The sequence below is a fragment of the Phyllobates terribilis genome, unplaced genomic scaffold (genome assembly GCF_046119375.1).
Source record: "Phyllobates terribilis strain yellow unplaced genomic scaffold, ASM4611937v1 Scaffold_2__4_contigs__length_985480577, whole genome shotgun sequence".
NCBI classification, from domain to species: domain Eukaryota; kingdom Metazoa; phylum Chordata; class Amphibia; order Anura; family Dendrobatidae; genus Phyllobates; species Phyllobates terribilis.
Window position 1 is genome coordinate 102,908,134 of NW_027362762.1, and position 24,943 is coordinate 102,933,076.

Here is a 24,943-nt window from a genome sequence, read left to right on the forward strand (position 1 = left end):
TAATCACAGGAGGAGGGTGACGTTAGCAATCAAAAGCTGAGCCGACATCCAGTAAAAAGATTTTCTGGAGGCAAATCTGCTTCTTTATCGATCAGTTCTGAAGGGAGTGATGCCGCTATTACTGTTGGTGGAAGAGGCTTAACAACGTCTGAAAGTTCTGTTAGTGGTGTGTTCTATATGTGGACATCTTGGGTTTGAGAATTCTTTTCCAGGGTGAGCATGGCTCAAGTTGTCCTCCTCCTTGCAATCATCTTTCTGGTAGCTAGACTGCATGTTCAAGTTATACCTGGTCATTGTCATCACCATCACCATCCTCATCTACTTCTTTCTATACTCTACCGCCTCTTGCTCCGTTGTGTCATCAGTTACCCATATGGGGGTCCAAGAAACGTGCTTCCAGTGGTGTGTTTATGTGGAAACTCAAATCAAACATGTTCAATTTCATTACAATCGATGCTGTGGCATCTGGATTGTACTGTGTTTTGCAAAATGACTACATGAGATCATTGTCTTGAAGATACCTAGCCACCACAATTTCTTGAAGAAAGCTGCCTTTGCTTCACCATCATTTTTGGCATGAATTAGGGTGATTTTACCAGGTAGGGCTTTGAGCAGGATTGGGCCCCTGCGCAGGGCTGGGCACAAAAGTAAAAAATGTATTGTATGAAAAATTCTTGGACTTCCGTGACTGCAATTTTCTTAAAAACAAATTCTCATTTTTCAAAAAAAAATTAGGGTTCTTTGTGCTTTGACTGGTGTGAAGTTCCCCAGTAGAACCCTGCCCAGGACTGGGCATATAAAAGGCTGTTGAAATGTTATTTTTCATCACTATATTGGAAAGGATGATCAAACCAGCAATCAAACTTTTACTCTATGTTTCCTGTGGTCTGGACACCATGGTAGACCCAGGCAGCAACAGAACATTCTGCCTGATCACAAAAATTAAGAGGGATAATTTTTGGACATTTTTTTTTATTTTAAAAGGCATGAAAAGCCTTTCCTTGTATTGTGTTATTAAAGAAGTTGTTGGTTCCCATACGTTTCTTTGTCGAGGTCAGTTTGACATTGCTAAGGCTGTATTTGTGTTACAGACATTCACAGCAGTTGGATATAGTCCTAGGAGACCTCGGCGTGTTACATGCATCTTTTTAGGGCAATTGGAGGCTTTGTCTTATTTGCTATTAACAGTGACTCGATTAGCTGCAAATCCAATTTTTGATAGAAATTTGATGAAAACGGTGAATTTGAATTTTAAAAGGTACGCTCATCTCTACCCACTGCTTTCATTTACCGTGCCTTTACTCAAATAGAAATGAGTCCTTTAAACTTTGTGTTTTCAAATATCCTAGAGATACAAGGAACACCTGATAAATGTTGATCTTTTTACACCCTCTACACAGTATAAAGACATCTAAAAACAGTAAGCCTGAGGGAAGTGCTTGACTGAAGGAAAAAGTATAACTTTTGAAGTCGGAGCAGGCTCAGATGAATGAGCAAAGTCTGCTGGGAAGGTTCTAAAAATTTTTGACAAATAAAATCAGGTAACACCCTGTTCAGATCAGCAAGATTCCACTGATCATGAAAGCAGATCTGATCTAGGTGAAAAATCTCCACTTCTCTTTGCGCCTAAAAATTTGTCAAAATCCACATTGTAAATTCTGCCCTCTACCAGTAGTTTGATTGTATCACGCTGAGCTCATCCTCAGTTGGGCCTGAAGCCAAATCTACTGTGTCCATTTCATTTTACCTAGGACTGTGATAGACGTTGATGTAGTGCTCTTGATACTTGCCAAGTTTCTACTTACTTTCTCAGGCTCCAGCTACTTCCCTGGGGATCGAGTCTCTTCTCTTGGTGCTATACAGTGTCTTGTGAAAGTATTTGGCCCCCTTGAACTTTTCTACCTTTTGCTACATTTCTGGCTTCAAACATAAAGATATAAAATTCTAATTTTTGGGGGAAGAATCAACAACAAGTGGGACACAATCGTCAAGTGGAACGAAATTTATTGGATATTTTAAACTTTTTTTAAAAATGAAAAACTGAAAAGTGGGGCGTGCAATATTATTCGGCCCCTTTACTTTCAGTGCAGCAAACTCACTCCAGAAGTTCAGTGAGGATCTCTGAATGATCCAATGGTGTCCTAAATGACTGGTAATGATAACTAGAATCCACCTGTGTGTAATCAAGTCTCCGTATAAATGCACCTGCTCTGTGATAGTCTCAAGGTTCTGTTTCAAGTGCAGAGAGCATCATGAAGACCAAGGAACACACCAGGCAGGTCCGAGATACTGTTGTGGCGAAGTTTAAAGTCGGATTTGGATACAAAAAGATTTCCCAAGTTTTAAACATCTCAAGGAGCAGTGTGCAAGCGATCATATTGAAATGGAAGGAGTATCAGACCACTGCAAATCTACCAAGACCCGGCCGTCCCTCTAAACTTTCATCTCGAACAAGGAGAAGACTGATCAGAGATGCAGCCAAAAGGAACATGATCACTCTGGATGAACTGCAGAGATCTACAGCTGAGGTGGGAGAGTCTGTCCATAGGACAACAATCAGCTGTACACTGCACAAATCTGGCCTTTATGGAAGAGTGGCAAGAAGAAAGCCATTTCTCAAAGATATCCATAAAAAAATCGTGTTTGAAGGTTGCCACAAGCCACCTGGGAGACACACCAAACATGTGGAATAAGGTGCTCTGGTTAGATGAATCCAAAATCGAACTTTTTGGCCACAATGCAAAACGATATATTTGGGATAAAAGCAACACAGCTCATCGACCTCAAAACACCATCCCCACTGTCAAACATGGTGGTGGCAGCATCATGGTTTGGGCCTGCTTTTCTTCAGCAGGGACAGGGAAGATGGTTAAAATTGATGGGAAGATGGACGGAGCCAAATACAAGACCATTCTGCAAGAAAACCTGTTGGAGTCTGCAAAAGACCTGAGACTGGGACAAAGATTTATCTTCCAACAAAACAATGATCCCAAGCATAAAGCAAAATCTAGAATGGAATGGTTCAAAAATAAACATATCCAGGTGTTAGAATGGCCAAGTCAAAGTCCAGACCTGAATCCAATCGAGAATCTGTGGAAAGAGCTGAAAACTGCTGTTCACAAACGCCCTCCATCCAACCTCAATGAGCTCGAGCTATTTTGCAAGGAAGAATGGGCAAGAATTTCAGCTTCTGGATGTGCAAAACTGATAGAGACATACCCCAAGAGACTTGCAGCTGTAATCGCAATAAAAGGTGGCGCTACAAAGTATTAACTCAAGGGGGCCGAATAATATTGCACGCCCCACTTTTCAGTTTTTAATTTTTTTAAAAAGTTTAAAATATCCAATAAATTTCGTTCCACTTCACAATTGTGTCCCACTTGTTGTTGATTCTTCCCCAAAAAATTTTAATTTTATATCTTTATGTTTGAAGCCAGAAATGTGGCAAAAGGTAGAAAAGTTCAAGGGGGCCAAATACTTTCACGAGGCACTGTATAAAGTTATATTTCCTCTAGACTAAGATATGTTACTTGGCACAATATTACGACTTGTCTATGATTGACTAAACATTATCTTAGTCTACTAGGATACCCAGGAGTTCATAAATTTAGCTCTGCTATGTATTTTAAAATTGAAGAGCTTATGCTTCACTTGTGGGGACACCACCTCGTATCTGCGAAAGGAATGGGGCAAGGCAGCTTCACTGTTAATAGCATCTCTCCCATACAAGAGAATGGCAGTACCAGGGATGGTCACTGATGTATGTCAGCTGCTTTGCCACTAATTTCATTTTTCTGATCTGTACGGGCAAAAGAGATCTGACCCTTACCTATACCTAAAGCCTGTCCTAAGGGTGCCCACACATCTAAAATAGCTGCTGGACAAACGAGCATTGGGCTGACAGCAATTTCTTCCGACTTCCACTACTCACATGTACATTGGTTGGTGTCAAGCATGTGCCACACACCTGACAATGACTTATCCCCCTGGAAAATTCAAGATGGAGCATACTTATATTTAGCATGCCCAATCCTTACTTCTCTCTTAAACTGTCCTAAAGCTGACCATACACATGTACATGGCTTTCAACCGACAGCAATTCTTCCCACTCCCCATGCACATGCATGCTGGGATCAGATCTCAAGTAGATGAGGAGAATAAACTACTGCATGGCACCTCTGGACGCGAGTAAACGTAATTGAGAACAAAGAATTGGGCATGTCGAAATCCAACATGCCCAATCCTTCTTTGTCCTAATATCTGACATAGAGGAAGAATTGGGATACTGCAATACAAATTTGATAGTCACTCTGTCCTGTTGGGATCATTTATTGAGTATGATCACATTAAAGAGGTTGTCCATTACTTTAGCACTGATGACCTATCCTGACGGCCAGTTTCTCAAGTGAGTATTTCCGGCCGCCGTCGCTGACACCGATAACAGCTGATAGGCGGGGATGTCGGGTGTTGGACCCCAGGCGATCAGACATTGATGACCTGTCCTAAGGATAGGTCATCAATGGTTAAGTGGTGGACAACCTCTTTAAGGATAGGCCATCAATGTAAAAATCCCAAGAACCCCTTTAACATGCATTCCAGCTAAAAGCTGAATACCTGACATTACCTCTGAGGTCCTAGCGAGTTTTATTTGCAGAAGAACAAGTGTCAATCACAATGATACTGGGTATTAGTTCAGGACAATTAATTCCTAGTAGGTAAACGAAGACATAATTCCATTCTATGCCGGGTAATATCTCCCCCAGACAATGACGCAAATAATCCTTCATGAAAAGGCATTGGAGCAATGTTATCTTCCCAGAGAAATGAGAAAATTAATGAGCTAGCTATAAAGCATAATTATGCAGGAGCGGCTGAGAAATGCCATTGTGACCCCTTTACTTCTACAATTTGAAGGACAGATTGTTTTTTTTGGGGGGGGGGTTACAATTAAAGTTTTTAAATCCACGGCAACAAATCAGGATTTAGTTTCCATTTAGTCCACGTAAGACAGCGATATCAGGCATATATATGATCAGGTGGTGGAAGTTTCTGCTAAACTTATCATTTCTTATCTAACGGCACAAATAGACGGATCGCCAGTATAAATGGTTAGTATAAAGATAGTCTCTGCAAAAAGAAGAATGCAGGAGACGTGATAGAAATTGCAAAAGTTTATTTTCTTTACAAATCAAAAATAATAATTTTGCTTTTTTGATTTTTCAAGGGTTTATCTAATCTGTGGTCCCCATGTACCCCGGATCTAAGGCCTCCTGGGTACATCCATATCAAGGAACCATAAAATAATGTCCTTATTTATTTAAGAAACCCAATGGTAGCTCAGTGTATAGTATAGGACCTCCGATGTTATATACTGGCGGTGAACGCATGTTTTGGGTGTTACTTGTATTTTGTAAAAGGGTAAATTCACACAGGATGGAATAGCTGTGGATTTTACCAGTGGATAATAGTACAAGTTAAGTAAATTTCATCTCATTCACATGCCACTGAAATTTTCCACGCAGAATTTGACCTGCGGTGCGGGTTGTAAAGCGTACGTCCACACATAATATTTCAGATGCAGAAAATCCAAGGAAAATCTGCAGAAATAAGCAGTGAAAATCTGTAGCGTAAATTGACATGTGGATTGCTGCGGATTTTTCCACTTGCTTTGGATTATTGCAGCAGTAAGATTAGCAGAGGCAAATCCACACCAAAATCAGCTAAAGTTTTGTTCGGATTTATTTTATGGATTTTTAACTGTCCAAAGAAAGAGATTATAGATCTCCTCACCATGCCACATTCTTCCATCAGAAATGTTATGTAATATGTGATTTTAAAATTAATCTGCCATCTGAATATATCAATATATTACAGGGATAGATTATGTAGAGGACTCGGAAGGTCACTTTACTCATTCGGAAGAGCAGTCCCCCATCTCATCCGACCCCTCAGCAGCTTTAAGTTTGCTTTGTCCATTAGCCAAAACATAGGAAAGTGACTTTTAATTCTTTAACCAATTTTGAAATCTACAGAATTTATTCGTCCCATTACTGAAAATCAATAAGTACAATGTAAGTTATGTTCAGTTCTTATCGCGTAAAATAAGAGACAAAGTCACTGACCTGTCCAAGCATGTCTGGAGCAATAGGGATTATAGGCCAAATAGTGGAATAAGCACCAAAAAACACCAACCACATCAGCATGCTTCCCCAGACGGCCAGATGACTGAACTGCAAGATGAAGAGTGATTCAGATTAAACATAATTGTGGTCACATCAATATAGATGAAACTATAGTCCTGTATGATAACATTAAAGGGGTTTTGCTATTTCGGAAAACTCCTGTCCCCCAACTTTAGTTTGCTTTAAAGGGAATCTGTAACCAGGTTTTTTGCCACCTAATCTGAGAGCAGCATAATGTAAGGGAGGAGAGCATGATTCCAGTGATGTGTCACTTACTGGGCTGCTTAATGTAGTTTTATCAGCAAGAGATTATCACTAAAAAACTAGTAAACCTGCTGCCAGGTAGTCCTTCATATTCATGAGTTCTGTTTAATCCCGCCCCCATCACTGGTTGGCAGCTTTCTGTCTATGCACAGTGTATACAGGAAGCTGCCAATCAGTGGTGTGGACGGGGTTATACAGAGCTCAGCATTCAACTGCTAGATCAGCAGCAGAGAAAATTGATTTTATCAAAATGACAGCAAGCAGCCCAGTAAGTAATACATCCCTGGAATCAGGGTCTCTGTCCCTACATCATGCTGCTCTCTGACAGGGTAGCAAACACCTAGTGACAGATTCCCTTTAAATAATACAAACTGTGCTCTACGCAACCACCCCGGGTCCATAGCTGAGTCTCCACCGCTGCTCCCATTGTCTTTTATTGTTTGCAGAGCTGATGTCACGTCAACAGCACTGCAGCCAATCAGTGAGCTCAATTGCTCTTAGCGGTTTGTGCAGTCAACTACGGCAGAGTCAGTTATTGGCTGTAGCACTGCTAATAACTCAGAAAAACAAACTGCAATCAGGGGGGGTTCCAAAACCAGAAAATAGCTTTAAACTCAGAGAATGAACACATCCCAGGGACACGTATGACGCCCCTGTACCTCCCCATCCACATGTTTGCCAGGTATATGAGCGTGCATGTGATTTGCTTTGGGAAAATGGATTAAGCTGCTATCATACACCTCCTACAGTGACATCTCCTCAAGGAACAAAAGGATCAGGCATTGAAATTCAACATGCCCGATCCTTCACTCCCTCATCATCATAATCAAGAGAAAAGGAAGGAGCTGGTAGATCTGTCCTTATGTAATTAGTGGATTCTGCCAGATATACTGTAATGTGTATTTAGGTTCAATTGGTGCTTAGAATAGCCGTGTCTGATGCTATTAGTAGGCATTTTAAGGAACAACAAAGCCTTTAATTACTTTTCTTGTAGGTGTCACGGGTTTGTCAGGTTTGACAGACAGTAATTCTGGATCCGGCTGTAGAAGGTCACTGCATGTTGCCTTGCAGACACCTTATTGATGTTTTCATCATCCCTCCACCTTCTGCTGCTAATTGACACACCCTTGCTGGATCTTTAAATACACTCAGTTTCTCCATAGAGTTGCTGGTGATAGAGTTAATTCCTCTGTTCTGGTCTGGAATTCTAGCTGTCGGCTAGATTCTCCTTGAAGTTCCTTTGTGGATTGTAGTTGTTTTCTCTCTGGTGTCTTCTCAAAGCCAAGTGTATCCCCTTGTATGTTTCCCTTGTTTGTCTTTAGTTGCAGTGGGGCTGACTAGTGCTCACCCCTCACCATCACTACCTAGGGCCTAGCTCTAGGGTCTGCCAGGGCTAAGGTATCCTGCTCGGCGATAGGTGCGGAACATATTTATGGACAATAGGGAAGTCAGGGTGTTGTTAGATCGGCTTAGGGGTCTCCACTCTCCCTTTCCCTAGTGGCTGGGCTTCCCCCCTTTTCCCCACAGCGTACGCTGGGTTCTTCCCATACCTAGCATGACAGGAGGGAACTGAAGGGGTTTATGAAAGTGCCCCAGACTGTGAAGCACGTACACTCCACTACCCCCTCCCTGCGTTGGCATGCCCCATTCACCTATTAGTATGGGACTTTTTCTCAGGATATTTGTGGCCTGGAGACGGGTTCACCCCAAATAGCCAGTGGTGTTGGGCCGGTCCCTCTGATTTAAAATCTTTCTTGGGCGGGATCCATCTTTTTCCCCCACCGTCCGACTCCTGAGTCCTGGTGGCCATCCCTTTGGAACAAGTTTTGTACATTATATGTGCTATGTTAAATCTCTTATTAATTTGTTAATAGTTTACAATTAGGGTATCGAACTCAGGTCAGAGAGGCAATCAATAATGGGGAAAGTTTGGAGAGAGCGCGGACTTGGATACCAGGAACAGTGTCGGTATATTGCTTCTGGCTCCTTTTCAAGTGGGTTTACGACAATGGTTGTTTGTTAACTATTGGTTAAAAGTAAAAGCTGTGACCCATCTCCACCCAACTATTGCCTAGGTGCCAGTGTCTATATTTTGGGGCCTATTTTAGTTTTCTTTGTCTCTGCAATCATGGTTGTACCAGATTAGAAAACTTAGGTGCTTTCTTCTGGAATCAGCGCCACTTTGTCTATAACCTGCGTCTAATGTTGTATCTATGTCTCATACAAGTGAATGGGGTTGAATTGCAATACCAGAATTGGCCCTTAGACAAGCCCTTTAGTTTCTAAAAACATAACTTATATGTAATTTACATCAGATCAATACAGAAATTCATTGTAAAAAAAAAAAAAAAGCATCATATGAGGCAGCTAAGTAATAACCACTAACTAATGTCTGGCCAGATCCAGTATTTTATATCACAACTCATTAAACTACTGGTTCTAGGGGTCACTTACTTTTGTCCATGCTGTGGTTTCTAAGCCAGCTTTCAAACAAACTGTCACCACGACATACTATAAAAAGAAGCATAAAAAAAGCACATAAATATTCAGTATAATCTGGATTAGATACACAGCATGCTCCATTCTGCTGGGTGTATCAGTAATATGCCACTCTGTATTGCAGTCAAGGAAAACGTCACCACAGTCTGGATTACATGAAGGAGTTATCTGGGATTATTTAATTTTTTTACAATATGCCTAAGAACTAACAGGCTCACTACCTGCCTCTTGTGCCTGGCGCTGATTTCTGGCAGTACAGAGTGGTCACGATGACAGAGCAGCGGCTTCTCTTCCATTCTGCTCTGTTGACAGGGCATGAATGTTGATTAACAGTCAGTTCCCTGCTGCCTAACTGAGAGGAGCCGAGTGTCAATCAGCATGATGTCAGCAGTCATGCCCTGTCGATAGAGCAGGCCGGAAGAGGAAGAGCTGCTCTGTTGACAGGGAGCAATAGAATCGCCGGTAGGAGCGGTTAGTCCACCATTCGCCACCGGTTAGAACAGGCAGATAGTTAGAAATTATCTGTTAGTTTTTTGGACCATAGTAAAAAAGAATAGTCCTAGACAACCCCTTTAAGATTACTTATGAACTTTTTAAATGTACATACAGTATAAATTGAAATAGTGAGGTAGTTTTTTAATATTACAGAGATCCAACACAAGTGTCCGTTGAACGGACCGACCTGGAGTCACAGATTCTTTTTCTCATCATCTCCTATATCCTCTTTTGTGCAATTCTTTTTTTTTGTTTTCAGAAGGCTCTGATGGTTTGGACTGAAACGGGGACACTTGTACTGTACACTTGTGCTGTGTAGGGTTAAAGAACCAGCTTGTTATTGGCGCTTGGACTGCGAGTTCTGCTTCCTTGATTGCATAAATATTCAGTGAGAACATCGTGTAATAGTCCTGGACATCTGCTTTACCCCATTCATACTCACAGTGTAAACGATGTTCCCGACAAATAAGTAGTCAGTGACATGTCCGCTGGTGAAGACGGCGTCTGTAAGGAGACAGAAGACCCTGATCAGACGCACCCTGCACAGTATTCACCTCCTGTGGTTTTGGGGAGTGACTTTAAGGCTCGATTTCGACCAACAACAACAAAAAATACAAATCTGTATCATGATAATATAGAGTTGGGTAACTAGATGCTTGTAGGCCCCAATGCAAAATTTCCAACTCTTAACTCTCATGGGTCTTTAGTAGTATTAGTCTTCTCACCTTTTGGTCCACCTAGGCTCCAGGGCCTGGATGCAAATACAGCCCCTATACCTACGATACTTACACCCATTACTGTAAAATATGAACATCATTATCAGTAAGCAATCCTGATATTGTGGCTCCTAGAGTTGGTGAGAATCCATTTTCAGGATCCAGAACATTGTTCATATCAGTTATCTGTGGCTGATTGATGTGAGCCTGGAGAACCCCCTCATAGCTAATGGTGTTTGTGGCTCTTCTTTTGATTAGCTGGTCTGGCGCGACTTCATCGTTGTGGTGTGACTCACATATGACAATGCACCATGCCGGCTAAAGAAGAGCCGCACATGCCAAGAGATGAGAGATGGTTCTCAGGGCTCCATCAAGTAGCCACAGATTACTGTCATGGCTGATTGACTGCGTCCTGTGAATCAATTTGCACCAACTGAATTGGCTGAGATATATGGAGGTCACCCAGAATAGACTATTATCACTTAAGGAACAAACTATTTCGGTTTTAAGAAAGGGATAGTCAGTTTTTGCATCCGTTACTTTTTTGCATATATCCTATAATCTTCCAGCCATAACCTTTTCAAACTTTGAGGTTGTCCAACAAAGGACATGTATCACCTACCGACTGTTGGGTCCCCACAACAACTATAACAGAGGTTCTAAGCTGTCCGTTACTCCTGTGACTGGAGTAAAGAGAAGTATTAATGGAGTTCTGGACATGCACTTGCCTTGTAAGTTTACTAAATGCTGTTATCATTGTTTCCATTAACTAAAAAGACACCAAATGGAGTGATCAGTATCACTAAAAGGGATATTCTCATGTTATCTCTTAAGCAGCTCAGAGCAATGCAGTCTCTTTACTTCATGGTAGGGCGGGCTCTCCTCCTTGAGAGACAGCTCTGGTGAATAGTAGAACTGTTGTATTATCAAAACTCTAAAGCTCAGCACAAGTTTTTCTATAACACATTCAGGCATCAGTAGTTTGTTTTGGAGTCCGCCTCTGCTATCACTGCATTTACACAGAGAAATAAAAGGGCATTTGAACAAGCACACGGCTCTGGACAGTGAGAGAAGAGAGTCGAGATTAGTAGACCTGCTGTGAAAGCTGCAAGCTGGTGATTTTGCAAGATTTCAGCTCTTCAGAAGATGAGAGAGAGCGAAGTGAGCAACTAACTGCTGTTAGTCAAATTTTAATATTTTTCTAACTGCTGTATAGAAATCAATAAGCTGGAGAGAGCTGACTGGGATGTTAAGAGTTAACTCCTCTTCTAGAATGTAACTGCTAAGCACTCTTGACCAGGATCTGAAGGCAAAGCTCCATGGGAATGATTGTAAAATATATAAGCTCTCATGGTAGGAGAATGACAGGAGATAAAAAAGCATGTCAATTGCAAACTTGTTTATTTTCATGCTGTCTAATGAATTAAAACAATTTTATAAATTATTATAATACAATACCTCTTTAATTTAAACTACTTATTGTGGTGGCATAGTCCCAGTGGAGAGGTTCATGTGAACAGGATATTTAAGTCCTAGCATTGTCACAAAAATCTATTCCTGAATTTGGGAATGGTATTGATAACTTACACCACTTTTGTGGTTCTATTTGCGTAACTTTCCTAGCAAAATTGGGACTGTTGGCAAGAAAGCTTATAGTTTGCTAAGGGATCATACTGTATTTATTAAGCTTATTTTTGTTTTTACAAAGACACAAGAGGCTTGTGGAAAAAAAATGTGTCATGCTCCATCACATGTTGCATTAAACACTATAATATTATATCTCCCCTAAATGCGTGGTGTATCAGAAAGTGACCATATGACAGCACATGGAGTGTCTAGAGGTCTGCATTACTTATGGCTTTTTAACTTTTTAAAAGGTACATACAGAAAAAACTGGTATAATTCAGAGCAAGGATATCAGTCTGAATACGGATATTGAGTTATGTGACTGTATGAAGAAGTGTTGTTGGGCTGCTCCCCCTAACGGTGCTAGTTTATGGCAGCGGTGGTCACTCTCTGGTCCCAATGATAGAGTAGGGATCCAGTTAAAAGAGGATAGCATGAGGGGGCAAGAAGTCTTATATGGTTCAATGAAAACATATTTCTAAGGATTCAGGTATAGAGGTGCTCTAATAAAAATATGGCTCCATGACTTTTAGAACGGCCATGAACCTTACTATTGGAGCATTACCAATATCACTTATCCCACTTGGTTAAACACAGAAAATGGCCCATTGCCCACAAAATGAAAAAATGTGTTATAGACAAGGGGCTACTTTTCCAAACCCCACTATGTTCCACCATTCTGACCTATTGCTTTATCAATTATACTGTAAGTAACAAGAAGCTGCAGACAAACCAGAAAATCACTGGTGTAGTTTTCCCTATTAATGATCTAAACTCGTTCTACAATTTGAGAAACTTCTGCAAATTCACTATATTCTGTCTACCCAACACCTGTCATAAAAGCTGCAGCCAACAATGCTGGCCTGGGGGTCCAATAAAAATTTTACAGTTTACAGAACGTGATATAATTTATTAAGCCTGTAAAATGTAATTCTCAGATCGCCGCAACGGTAAAAGAGATTCCCGATGAACAATTGAACTTGGGTGTTAGATTTGATTTTTATTTAACTTATAGCATGAAATCTGCCTCACTAGAAGAGGGGGTGAACTGATGGATGCCTTGTCTAAGCCGGCAATTACACAGGTCGAAAGTGGCCATTAAACGTCCGCAGCTTGGCTACATGCAAGCCAAGTGACAGCCATATAATGGCTTGTTTAGACAGACCGGACACAATTCCAGGCCCACAGAACGATCATGAATACCATGTGCATAGAACATCATGGGATCGGCAGCACATGTCCTGTTTACACAAGACGATGTGCTGCCGAGAACGATGACTTTTGAATACAGCTAAGGGTGACTTTTTGTAAAGTAGGTCTGTATGCTTTCATCATTTGTGGCTCCTTCCGTCTCTAAAATAGGCAATGTTGTGTTATTTTCAGGTTGAAGGTCCCGAGGTGAGATTCTCTTTTTGGTTCTCTCTGAATATTTTATATTTCACTCCTTTGAGGACTAGACCCAACGCACGGTGCAAGTATATTACTATTCTAATGACCTACTGTCAGTAGCTTGAAACTTGTCTATCCCAAAGCAAAATATCCAAAAGGATCCCCAACTTTAACAATTTTTTAATAGTATTGGTCTTCTCACATGGCCAAAGGGATCTATTAGCCCCCCTCCAATCCCGGAGCCCGGGGTACAACTGAAACCCCTTCACTCACTTTAGTTACACCCCTGCCTACTGTGCTCTCTTATTATGGCACGACCTGTTGGATGCTGATAAATCTGACTATCATAGGCTGGCCATGAACGTTACTCAAATTTTACAAAAATCCACATTCACCAAAATGCAGATTTTTTGTATTTCGCTCTACATGGATCCAGCAATATGACAGCCGCTGGCCGCCATTATTCTGAGCCATAAACGGTCTTCAAAATGTTAAAAAAAAAAAATCCTTATACTCTCCTCTATGGCCTCTGCTACAAACCGCCACCTGTCCGGTCCTCGTCACATCTTCAGATCACCTGAAATCCCCAGGCCTCTCACGCTAAGCCGGGCGTCCGGATTTCATGGGCACGGGAGGGTTCGGAGCGTGCAGCCGCAAATCTCAGAGAGGGGAGCGGTGAGGTGAGTATAAGGATTTTTCAATATTTTATACAGTATATTACATTTATTATGCTCTGGAGAGGCCCCAGAGCATAATAAGGGACATTAAATTAACGGAAAATAACTTCTCGGTGAATTAAATTTCCCGGGAAAATCTGCGTGAACAGGTGAATTCAAATTCTGCATGATCCGTTTTTCTCTAATTTAGAGCATTTTAATTTTTCAATTTAATGTGAAAAAGCAGGAACAGTATGCAAACCTAGATCCAAACTACATCAAATGATACAAACAGGATTATGTTACCCAGCTGAAATCCAGAGGGAGGATTTTCCCATCATTGTATTTACAGTTACCGTATAAAGGAAGTCTGTCAACCAATAACACAGCCACTGGTTTCTTAAAGAGAATCTGTCAGTAGGATTTCAGACTACAAACTAGCTACACCATGTGCACATGTAGCTCTTTCAAAGACAAGTCCGGCAATACCTTTACATGGCCAGTCCGTTCCTCCATTACTGAGATATCAGGGTTTGAGCTGATATGCAAAAGGCTATGTTGGAAGCCTCTGTCACTCCAGCTCTATTCCCCGGCCAGTACCACCTCCTCCTGCTTAACTGACGGCTCCTTTTCCTGAAGTCACACAGCATAGAGGCTATCAGTCAAGCAGGAGGAGGCAGCGCTGGGCGGAGAATAGAGCTGGAGTGACAGAGGCTTGAAATCTACAGCCTCATTTGCATATCAATTCAAACGCTGATTTCTCAGTGTTGATGGAACAGATTGATGATGTAAAGATATTGCTGGACTTGTCTTTGAAAGAGCTACATATGCATCAATAGTTTGGAAGGGGGTAAAATCTTCCAGGACAGAGAAGAAATGGATATCTGTATAATTTGATATCAGTTCTTGAACTTGCCCCTGTTACAGAACAAACAGAGGTGTTACATGATTCACAAGTCCCTCAATTGCTACTACAATATAAGTTACTTCACGGGGTCCGGACGCAGGCGCGTTTCTCAGGTGTCGCTGGGACCCGCAGCATTATGCAGCTCTGAGGTTGTTGCTCTGATTAATGTAGCTTACCGTTTCAATAACCCTTTCTGCACAGTCTTCTCCGGGGACCCGATGTAAGAGGAGACCGGCCAGGTGTCTGCAAGCAGACTGAATTATAAGGATGCCGCTTTACTACATACACAAAACATCACATTTTCTTTCCTGTTGCACTTGGCCAAACTTCAGACGTTACATAAACTTCAGATTCAGCTCCACTTCACTAATAATGTACTTTTCATGACTAATTCCGATTACTTCTGCATTCCAACATGTGCTTCTATCATTTTTTAAGGGTTTGGGGAATCATTATAGCAAAACCCAATTTTTAACCATTGTTATTGATTTTGTTTTTATTATTCCCTCTGAAGCTACATTTCATTCACTGCACGCAATCATATATTAAAGGGGTCTCAGTCTCCTAGTGTAAATTTGCCTATGGAGTCAACTTATGAAAATGAAAGAAAAATATTTAAGATGAATTCTTAGACTGGCCACATACTCCCTGATTTTACTGCCCCAAATAGCCCGGGAGATGGCCGCACAGCCCAGGGGACGGCCAAACAGTCCAGGGGACGGCCACACAGCTCAGGGGACGGCCACACAGCTCAGGGGACGGCCGCACAGCCCAGGAGACGGCCGCACAGCCCAGGGGATGGCCGCACAGCCCAGGGGACGGCCGCATAGCTAAGGGACGGCCGCATAGCCCAGGGTATGGCCGCACAGCTCAGGGGACGGCCGCACAGCCCAGGGGACGGCCGCACAGCCCAGGAGACGGCCGCACAGCCCAGGAGACGGCCGCACAGCCCAGGAGACGGCCGCACAGCCCAGGAGACGGCCGCACAGCCCAGGAGACGGCTGCACAGCCCAGGGGACGGCCGCACAGCCCAGGAGACGGCCGCACAGCCCAGGAGACGGCCGCACAGCCCAGGGGATGGCCGCATAGCTAAGGGACGGCCGCATAGCCCAGGGAATGGCCGCACAGCCCAGGGGACGGCCGCACAGCCCAGGGGATGGCCGCACAACTCAGGGGATGGCGGCACAGCCCAGGAGACGGCCGCACAGTCCTGGAGACGGCCGCACAACCAAGGAGACGGCCGCACAGCTCAGGGGACGGCCGCATAGCCCAGGGGACGGCCACACAGCCCAGGGGACGGCCACACAGCCCAGGAGACGGCCGCACAGCCCAGGAGACGGACGCACAGCTCAGGGGACGGCCGCATAGCCCAGGGGACGGACACACAGCCCAGGGGACGGCCGCACAGCTCAGGGGACGGCCGCATAGCCCAGGGGACGGCTGCACAGCCCAGGAGATGGCCGCACAGCCCAGGAGACAGCCGCACAGCCTAGGAGACGGCCACACAGCTCAGGGGACGGCCGCATAGCCCAGGGGATGGCCGCACAGCCCAGGGGACGGCCACACAGCCCAGGAGACGGCCGCACAGCCCAGGAGACGGCCGCACAGCTCAGGGGACGGCCGCAAAGCCCAGTTGACGGACACAGCCCCAATGCACAATGCAGTAAAACATAGGACAAGGTCAACAGTGTTATAGTGTTAAATTCTTGTACAGGAGCATGTACGCCATGGTCAATATACAGACAAACACTACGCAACATCATCCTGCAATTAACAAATATATTAATCTCACTATTGATACACAAGTACTAAAAAAAAAATAGGGAGGAATTTAGTGTAAACTAAGATCCTCACATTTTTTACATGTACGATAATAGTGGAATTCATGTCCTCATTAATTGCAGCGTGTGATGCACAATGTTTGTATACAGGACACTAAATGTTAGCGCAGACTTACAGTATATACAGCTTCACAATCTGTAGTAGCACAGTAAATGCATAATAGCAGATACAGTCTGATATAAAATTCAGGAAAAACCTGCAGTTCACAAGCCTTATACATGAAAATGAGACAGGAGGAAGCAGCGCAGATGAACCCCAAGCCCCGGAGCTGTTCTATTATACATTTCTGCAGATAAGTTGTCCATTTCCTTTTACTATTTACATTCTGCTACTTAATTATTGGCTACAGTTTCCCATTATTTCTGATGAGATACAGTGGGAACATTGCCGTCCTCGGTCTGCTCTAATCTACAGTGAAACATCCTCAGGTTGATGCAGGTGGCAGGTCAAAGACATATGCAAATGGCCACAAAGCTCTTCCTGTACTGGAACACTGCCGGCCCCGGACATGCCCCTGATCTTATCTCACCATCGACCATACTCCTCTTCTGGATTCCCCCCTAGGATGTTTTCTCATACATGGGAAAGGACGTATAAAATATTATACATGCAGCTACGAGCATGAGCAAGAGAATAGTGTATTCTGTTTTCTCGAATACATTCTTCTGGAAGCTACCTGTCCTTGATATCTATCTACAGCTTCTATCTATCTATCTATCTATCTATCTATCTATCTATCTATCTATCTATCACATATCTATGTATGATGGCATCATGAGAAAAGAAGATTATGTGGCAATACTGAAGTAACATCTCAAGACATCAGCCAGGAAGTTAAAGCTTGGGCGGAAATGGGTCTTTCAAATGGACAATGACCCAAAGCATACTGCCAAAATGGTGACAAAGTGGCTTACGGATAACAAAGTCAATGTTTCGGAGTGGCCATCACAAAGCCCTGATCTCAATCCTATTGAAAATTTATGGGCAAAGCTGAAAAGGCAGGTGCGACCAAGATGACCTACAAACCTGGATGAGTTACACCAGTTTTGTCAGGAGGAATGGGCCCAAATTCCACCAACTATTGTGAGAAGCTTGTGGAAGGATATCCCAAACGTTTGACCCAAGTCATTTAGTTTAAGGGCAATGGAACCAAATACTAATGAAATGTATGTAAACTTTTGACTTTGCAATAAGTAATAAAAATGCCTTAAAACATTCTCTCTCTCTCATTATTCTGGCATTTGGCAAATATTAAAAATTATGGTAATCCTAATTGACCTAAAACGGCAAAGGTTTATTCTGATTTCATGTCAGATATTGAGAAAAACATCAGATGTGTCTTTTTGTATAGTGTATGCAAACTTCTGGTTTCAACTGTATCTATCTATCTATCTATCTCATATCCATCTATCTATCTATCCATTCATCTAATCTTTTAGCGATCTATATCTTTGTCTGTATCCCATAGACCTCCCAGTCAGGTTTGCCAACTGTTCAGAAATTCCTGGACAGTCCATAAAAATTGGTTTCTGTTTTTGCCCTGTCCATAAAAAAAAATGTAAGATGTCCGTGATTTTTTTTTTAAGCTGAAGAAACCTATACAAATTATTATGACTGTAATTATCATTTTACAGTGAATGCAGCTGATGTCTTTATATCAGAATTATGGGCTGTATACATTTATCACTTATAATCAGAATAATTTATTATGGCTTTACAAAGTGTCCATAAAAAATACTGTCTGACTGTGATTTTTTGGTAAGCTGTCCAGAAAAAAATAAAAAGTCAAGTTGGCAACCCTGCCCCAGGACTCCCAGGAGAATCGGCAAACCTGCTGGGCTCCTCCAAACCTATTTGAAACATAGGAAAAAATAGTTATTTTGAGAAGTTTCTACATTCAGAAAGGTGAGAGGCGGCACCTGGAGAGATTGTATTGACATGACAGAAATTTGCATTTCAAGACATTAAGGTTTCTCTCTCTATTTTTCTAGTTTTTATGTAAAATTCTTTAATTACTTTTATTTCAAGATCTATTTAATGTTTCTTCGACTGTCCGGTTTAGAAATCCTGTTTCTAATATCCTTCTAGAGAACGTTGAGTTAATGGAAGAAAGGATAGGAGATGACACACCATGTTCATCCATTAGATGTACAGTCCGTCGATGTAAATGAGAACTGTGTAATACTCAATTTGGCCTGCGGTCGCAGTGTAGAATTTAGCACTTGCTCATGGGTTACTCCATACATCACTGCTGATCACTGGAAGGTCTCAACAGTTGGCTTCTGTATCACTTCAGTGAATATACACAAATCCTAAAGGGGTTGTCTGATATTATTTTACTGATTAATGGGGGTCCAAATCACATTGAAGTAAAAGGGCCAAAACTCCAATACCCAGCAGAGCCACTATAAAAAGTAAAGTATGATACAAATAAAAAAGATAAGAAAAAAGCTGTAGGTCTCACCAAAGAGCCATGGCGGCTTGAAGGTGATTACTGGGGGCTGCTGAGATTCGGACCCCTCCTGATCTAGTATTGTTGACTTATACAAAGAATGGCTCCTCCATATTAAATTCTCAGGCAACCTATTTAACAAGATATATGCAAAAGAAAAAACTCCCTCACTCGGGAGACCATGTGCCTGGAAGTGAGTCTTTGACCAAAGTTATACACATCAGACACACTTCTAAAGTATATAAGGAAAAATTGCAATTCATCTAAACTCCAGTTATTAAAAGCAAGGAGAAAATGTGTATGCTCACAACAATGGCGACACAATGGAGATCCCTTCACGTGTTGCTATGAAGTGGCTCCTGGGATGCTCTGCTCATCTGTTGGGGATATCATATATCCAGGTGACGTGGAATTAAAATGTGAAACCCTTTTCCAATATTCTGAAGTTGTACTCAACAGAGCCCTCCAGGAATGAATGAAATCCAATACTATTGAGTGAGCTGGACACAGGAATTGAAGAGGCTTGATTCTTTGTGTACATAATTACATTGCTGAAACAGGACTATTTTGCAAGCTTTTGTTGTACACACCAAGATTTAATGAACTGGGCTGTTCTTTAATTTCAAGAGATAGTTTTCTTATCTTTACATAAGTAAATAGAGACATATAAGGTTGCCATGCAATTAAGTGAATTGTACGTTGTTGATGAAGGTTTTGTGACTCTACTTGAGAATCCTGAGAAGATGAATCACACATACAGGACTGGTATTTGCAGAAAACACTATTCTTTAGTTTTGGCTGTAGGTTTACACTTCTAAACTTTGGTGAACTTGGAGGATTTCACAAGCAGTCTCATTAAAATAAATCCTTGCTAAATTGTAGCCAGATCAGTGATCGACTGATCACCACAGGTCCAGATGTAATCAATGGAAAAAGAGAAACATACAGCTAGTGTCATGGAGATACCACGACAGAGAAGGGCCATAAGACTGCGGCGTCTGGTTACCCAAACTCCTGCACTGATTAGAACTGCGTCACCATCATACTAAACAGTGCAGGTTTTCTTTGCTCTGGCATTGCTAGGGTTAATCAATTCAGTTGATCTCCTGACACCCTCCATCCTGAATTGTCTCAGCTGTTCTGTGTTGGGCACTCCCCTCTGGTATATATGCTTGCCACTGGCATTTGGGAATTGCCAGTGATTGTTCATTCTGCCTGGTTTGGAGTTGGAGGAGTTGTTCGGTGCTATGAGTTGGTGGTTGGAGAGTCGTTCTGGAGATTTCTGCATTTGTTTGCGTGTTCATACTCATCCTCTCCTATTTGGTTTCACCTACCTTACTCTCCCCTGTGTATCATTGTTGTTTGGTGAGTGTATTTTGTATGATTGCAGTTTCCATTTATCCCTGTCTATCTTCCCTTGTCTATCTGGTTAGTGTAATCCTATACACTTCAGCCTCACACCTTCCTGGGAGGAGGAGAGAAGAGAAAAGGGTAAGTCAGGAGCATAGCAAGGCACGAGACCCCTGCGTCTCCACCTTCCAGGGTAATCCAGGGGACAGGGATAGACTAGAGCGACCCCTAGCGTAAAGGATGGGAAAGTAGCCCCTTGCCCTGAGAAATCCTGACACAGTACCGTGACAGCCTGCCATTTAAAGAAGCTCTGTCCGCACAGAATGACTGTTGAAACCAAGTTCAGGCGCTCAGTGCTCTCCTTCTTCAACAGGTATTTGACAGGGAAAGTGACAGTTAATGTTTGGGACTAGCCCAGAGTGGGAGGGGTTAAGCTACAGTGACAAGAGAAAGTTGATGTTAGAACATTAGATAGGGCCCGGAGTTTATAGAGAAGAGACCTAAGGTCTGTTGTGAGCAGTGCCACACTTCTTAGGTGTCCCTAAGACGCAGAACTGCAGGTTGAGTAAAGGATTCTTCCAACAGGACTGTAGTGTCAAGCTGGGTTGTGGTGAAGTAGTGAGGAATAGTGAAGAGAGAGAACAAGTAAAGAGAAAGAAGAGAAAGGGACTGAATTTGTGTGAGGAAAATGTTACGCATTATCAAGGAAACATTTGAAAATATATATACTCGCTATCTACTGTATAAAACCCTCCCCAAGATAATGTTCAGTAAAAAGTTTATATAAAAGTTTATTTTTGACTGCTGGTCCCCCTCCTTGAATTGTCAAACATCTAATCCTGGCCAACCAGCAACATCGGTTACATGCGGCCTGCACGTGTATAGCGCCCTCACAGAACAAGTCCCCACACCCAGCCAGGACCCCCACCTTCATGCAGCATGTCGGGGCGCAAGAGATGAGTACCTCGACCGTGGCTACTGCCCTGCACCACATTACAAGTGCCAGAGAAAGGCGGCGATAGAGGGAAAACAAGTAGGTGGGAAGGGGCACTGAACTGTTTAGCCACACCAAGGGTGCACCGTGTGCCTGTCATCAGACTCCCTTTAAAAGGGATAGTTAAACATGTTATACTGGACATGTGTCAATTGGGTCCGCCAAAGCAAAATCAGCTCTTTGTTAGATGGTCTGCATTATGAATAATAGAGGGGGGTTATAAGCAGGGGGTCCTCTAAGCCCCGATAGGTCATATGGAAATGGTTTCTTTTCATAACCCCTTAAAGAAGTTGTCCAGCCACCTACATTTTTTAAGTAACAGCTTGGAATGATATATAATTCAAGAATTAATACTCACGTTACCAATTCCCAAAGCCCTACTGTTCGCCCACTAGACTCTGATCTTCCTAGGAGTCCAGTGGGAAGATCAACACAGTGATTGACAGCAAGAGTCAATCAATGAGTAAAACCATCCACTGGACGTCATAGCTTCAGATACATACATGTCAAATTATACAGAATCAATGTCCACAGAACTATTTGTTAATCTGCTCAGCGTCTCCTGCTCTATAATATGTTGCTGACAGATTAGACTGCATGCTCAATTCAACAAGGCCCCTTTAAATGACCAGGATCTGAGGTCTCTGATTCTGCTCATTACAATAAGAGCTCATTATTATTATTATTATTATTATTATTTATTATTATAGCGCCATTCATTCCATGGAGCTAGAGGCAGACACAGACTTTCTGCTGCAAGTTCATCTAAAACAACAATCACACTTTAAAATATAACTGTCGTTTCAGGAGAACTTGCAGCAGAAAGTCTGTGTCTGCCTCTAGTTCCCTCCTCTTATCCATAGAATGTTATAAGCACCAACTGTCATCTCAGTGATGGGAAAATCTGTTTCAATGGAGACAGATTTAACCTGTGAATTAAGATTGAAAGATTGATCCAAGGAGAAGAAAGAAGCCATTTCTCTGATACAATATGTTATAAACTTACTTATTTTCATGTGCACTACAGATTAATTACAAAAAAATGAAAACGACGGTTACTCTTTAAGAAATTAAGAATGCTTTTGTATTTTAAAGGGGCAACTTATTATTGAGTGACTTCAAATTTCTTAAAAGGGTATTGGAAAATCATCTTTCTAAACCAGAACTCGCCTATAAATTAGTCACCGTTTTGTCCTCAGCTAAAACTCAACAACTTTAGAAGATTCCGAACATTCTGAAATATCATTGAAGCGGCGTTATGTGTTTTAATTAATTATAAACTTGTTGTATTTTGACAGTGTATTCACTGGCTTGGCTAGCCGTCTCTGTTTATTCTATACCATTACTCATTCACAAGTGAATACATGACATAGACATGGCAAGAAGATCAGTTCTTTCTGTGTTACGGTTCCTTTGCCATCACTACCTTGACACAGGCCGCGAATCACAAGGTGATTTATGGCATTCAGCATTAGGCGTCCACGTAGCACAAATAACAATACAATGATTAAATGCGTTTGATTTATCGTGATGACAGAGATCTATGATAGAAGCCTCTAAAACAACTTTCCACATTGCTGGCATTGCTGTTCCAGGAGAAACAGTTCATCTCGTCATTGTATTTTAATAAAAAGCGGCCCCTGATCCAAAATGCATAAATCAGTAAACACATTGTAAAGCAAAGAACAATGAATCTATCAGTGGACTTGTAGTGAAAAAACGGAGTTTATAGCCCAGCAATGCTGACACTCAACACTTCATTGCAGTGCTAATCGGCCTGTGTGCGGATACACGTAGGGCATCACGCTCACCTCTAAAACAGAGTATCACATTGACTTCATGTATGAATTCCAGATCATCAGTCTCTCAAGGGTCCAATATGGCTCTCTCTGCTTCAATGGTCCCTATACAATATATATTGATATATTCTCAGCGACGCCTATAATCTAAAATAAGATATGGTCTCGAACTTTGATAAAAAATTCCATTTATGACTCAAAATATTTAAAATGGAAGATGTCATAGCTCCGGGCACTATTTCCATACTTGGTCAGAGATTGGACATAACCCAGTCAACTTCCACTTGTACTTTCCAAGCGGGAAATTCCTCAAGGGAGGGACAAGAGGAGAGGCCTGGGCTTAGGAAGCAGGACTGCCCATGCTGAACCATGAATAAAGAAATATGCACCCTGAAGACTTGTAAAAGAAGTCCTCACTGACTGCTCAGCTCCTCTGTTCTTCAAATGATCATTGATGGAAGAGCATGTGACCAAACCTGTCCATTAGCCACATCCAATTGAAAAGCACTGCACAAAGGAAAGCTGTTTTTCAGTTGGAGGAGGCTGATGGACTGGTCCAGTCACAGGCTGTCATGCTAGGTATGGGAAGGACCCAGCGTACAACGATGGGAAAATGGGGGAAGCCCAGCAACTAGGGAAAAGGAAAGTGGAGACCCCTAGGCAGATCTAACAACACCTTGACTACCCTATCGCCCCTATATAGGTTAAGCACCTATCGCCAAGCAGGAAACCTTAGCCCTGGCTGTCCCTAGAGCTAGGCTCTAGGAAGGGAGGGGGAGGGGTGAGCACTAGTCAGGCCCACTGCAACTAAAGACAAACAAGGGAAACAGACAACGAGATACACTTAGCTTGGAGAAGACACCAGAGAGATCATGACTATAATGCACAAAGGAACTCCAAGAAGAATCTAGCCGACTGCTAGAATTCCAGACCCGAACAAAGGAATTTACTCTAACACCAGCGATTCTCTGGAGAAACTGAGGGTATTTAAAGATCCAGCAAGGGTGTGTTAATTAGCAGCAGAAGGTGGAGATCACAGTTGGGTCCTAGAGAGGGAGGGATGATGAAAGGATCAAGAAGCTGTCTGCAAGGCTAAGCGCAGCAACCTTCTACAGCGGGATCCAGAATGACTGTCTGTCAAACCTGATACACCTGTGACACAGGCTCCGCCATCAGCAGGCATATTCTGGACAGGAGAGATGTGCAGTCTCTGAGAAACACTTTCGTAATAAACGCAGGATGAGAATTTGTAATACTGATGTATTAGTAAGTGCCATAAGATCATGTCCCTGACATGTTTGATACAACTGAGATAAAGTGTCCAAACATTTAGTGATCCCTGTTGGACTTCCTTGGGGCTACCAGAGAAAATGATTTTGAAAGCTCTTTTGAAAACATATAGTGAAGCAGTCGGCTAATTACACTCCTTTTAGCCATTATACTAAAAATGATCAGTTCCAATCAACAGATGAACAGTAGCTTATAAGGAGAGTCACCAAGTGTCCAACTTCATAAAGATCTGAAGTGTATTGCATCCTCACCAGGCAGATCCAAGGAGGAAAACTTGTTTCATACTAACTCTCTAGTGGTTACTCACAGCTAAACCAACGGATATCTGCTTCATTGGTGGGAACGCTCACTGTTCATGCTTCATGCTTCCAGGGTTTAGTTCAGTTGAGCAACAATCGTTGACAAAAATGATGTTTATCATGATGCAATCTCCCAGGGAAAAAAATGTTCCCACCTTAGAAAACATCTGTTCTTATATGTCC

General features: G+C 42.3%; 1 protein-coding gene across 4 annotated transcripts in view; it reads right to left on the reverse strand.

Moving 5' to 3' along the window:
- The window catches only part of ATP8A2 (ATPase phospholipid transporting 8A2), a 999,149-nt gene that overhangs the window by 248,621 nt on the left and 725,585 nt on the right, over positions 1–24,943 (reverse strand). For all 4 annotated transcript variants that reach the window (XM_073662455.1, XM_073662456.1, XM_073662454.1 and 1 more), the window contains 3 exons: positions 9,883–9,944; positions 8,901–8,957; positions 6,123–6,230 (listed from right to left, as the gene is read on the reverse strand). In XM_073662455.1, the coding sequence (XP_073518556.1) occupies positions 6,123–6,230; positions 8,901–8,957; positions 9,883–9,944 (227 nt within the window). The remainder of the gene's footprint in view (positions 1–6,122; positions 6,231–8,900; positions 8,958–9,882; positions 9,945–24,943) is intronic.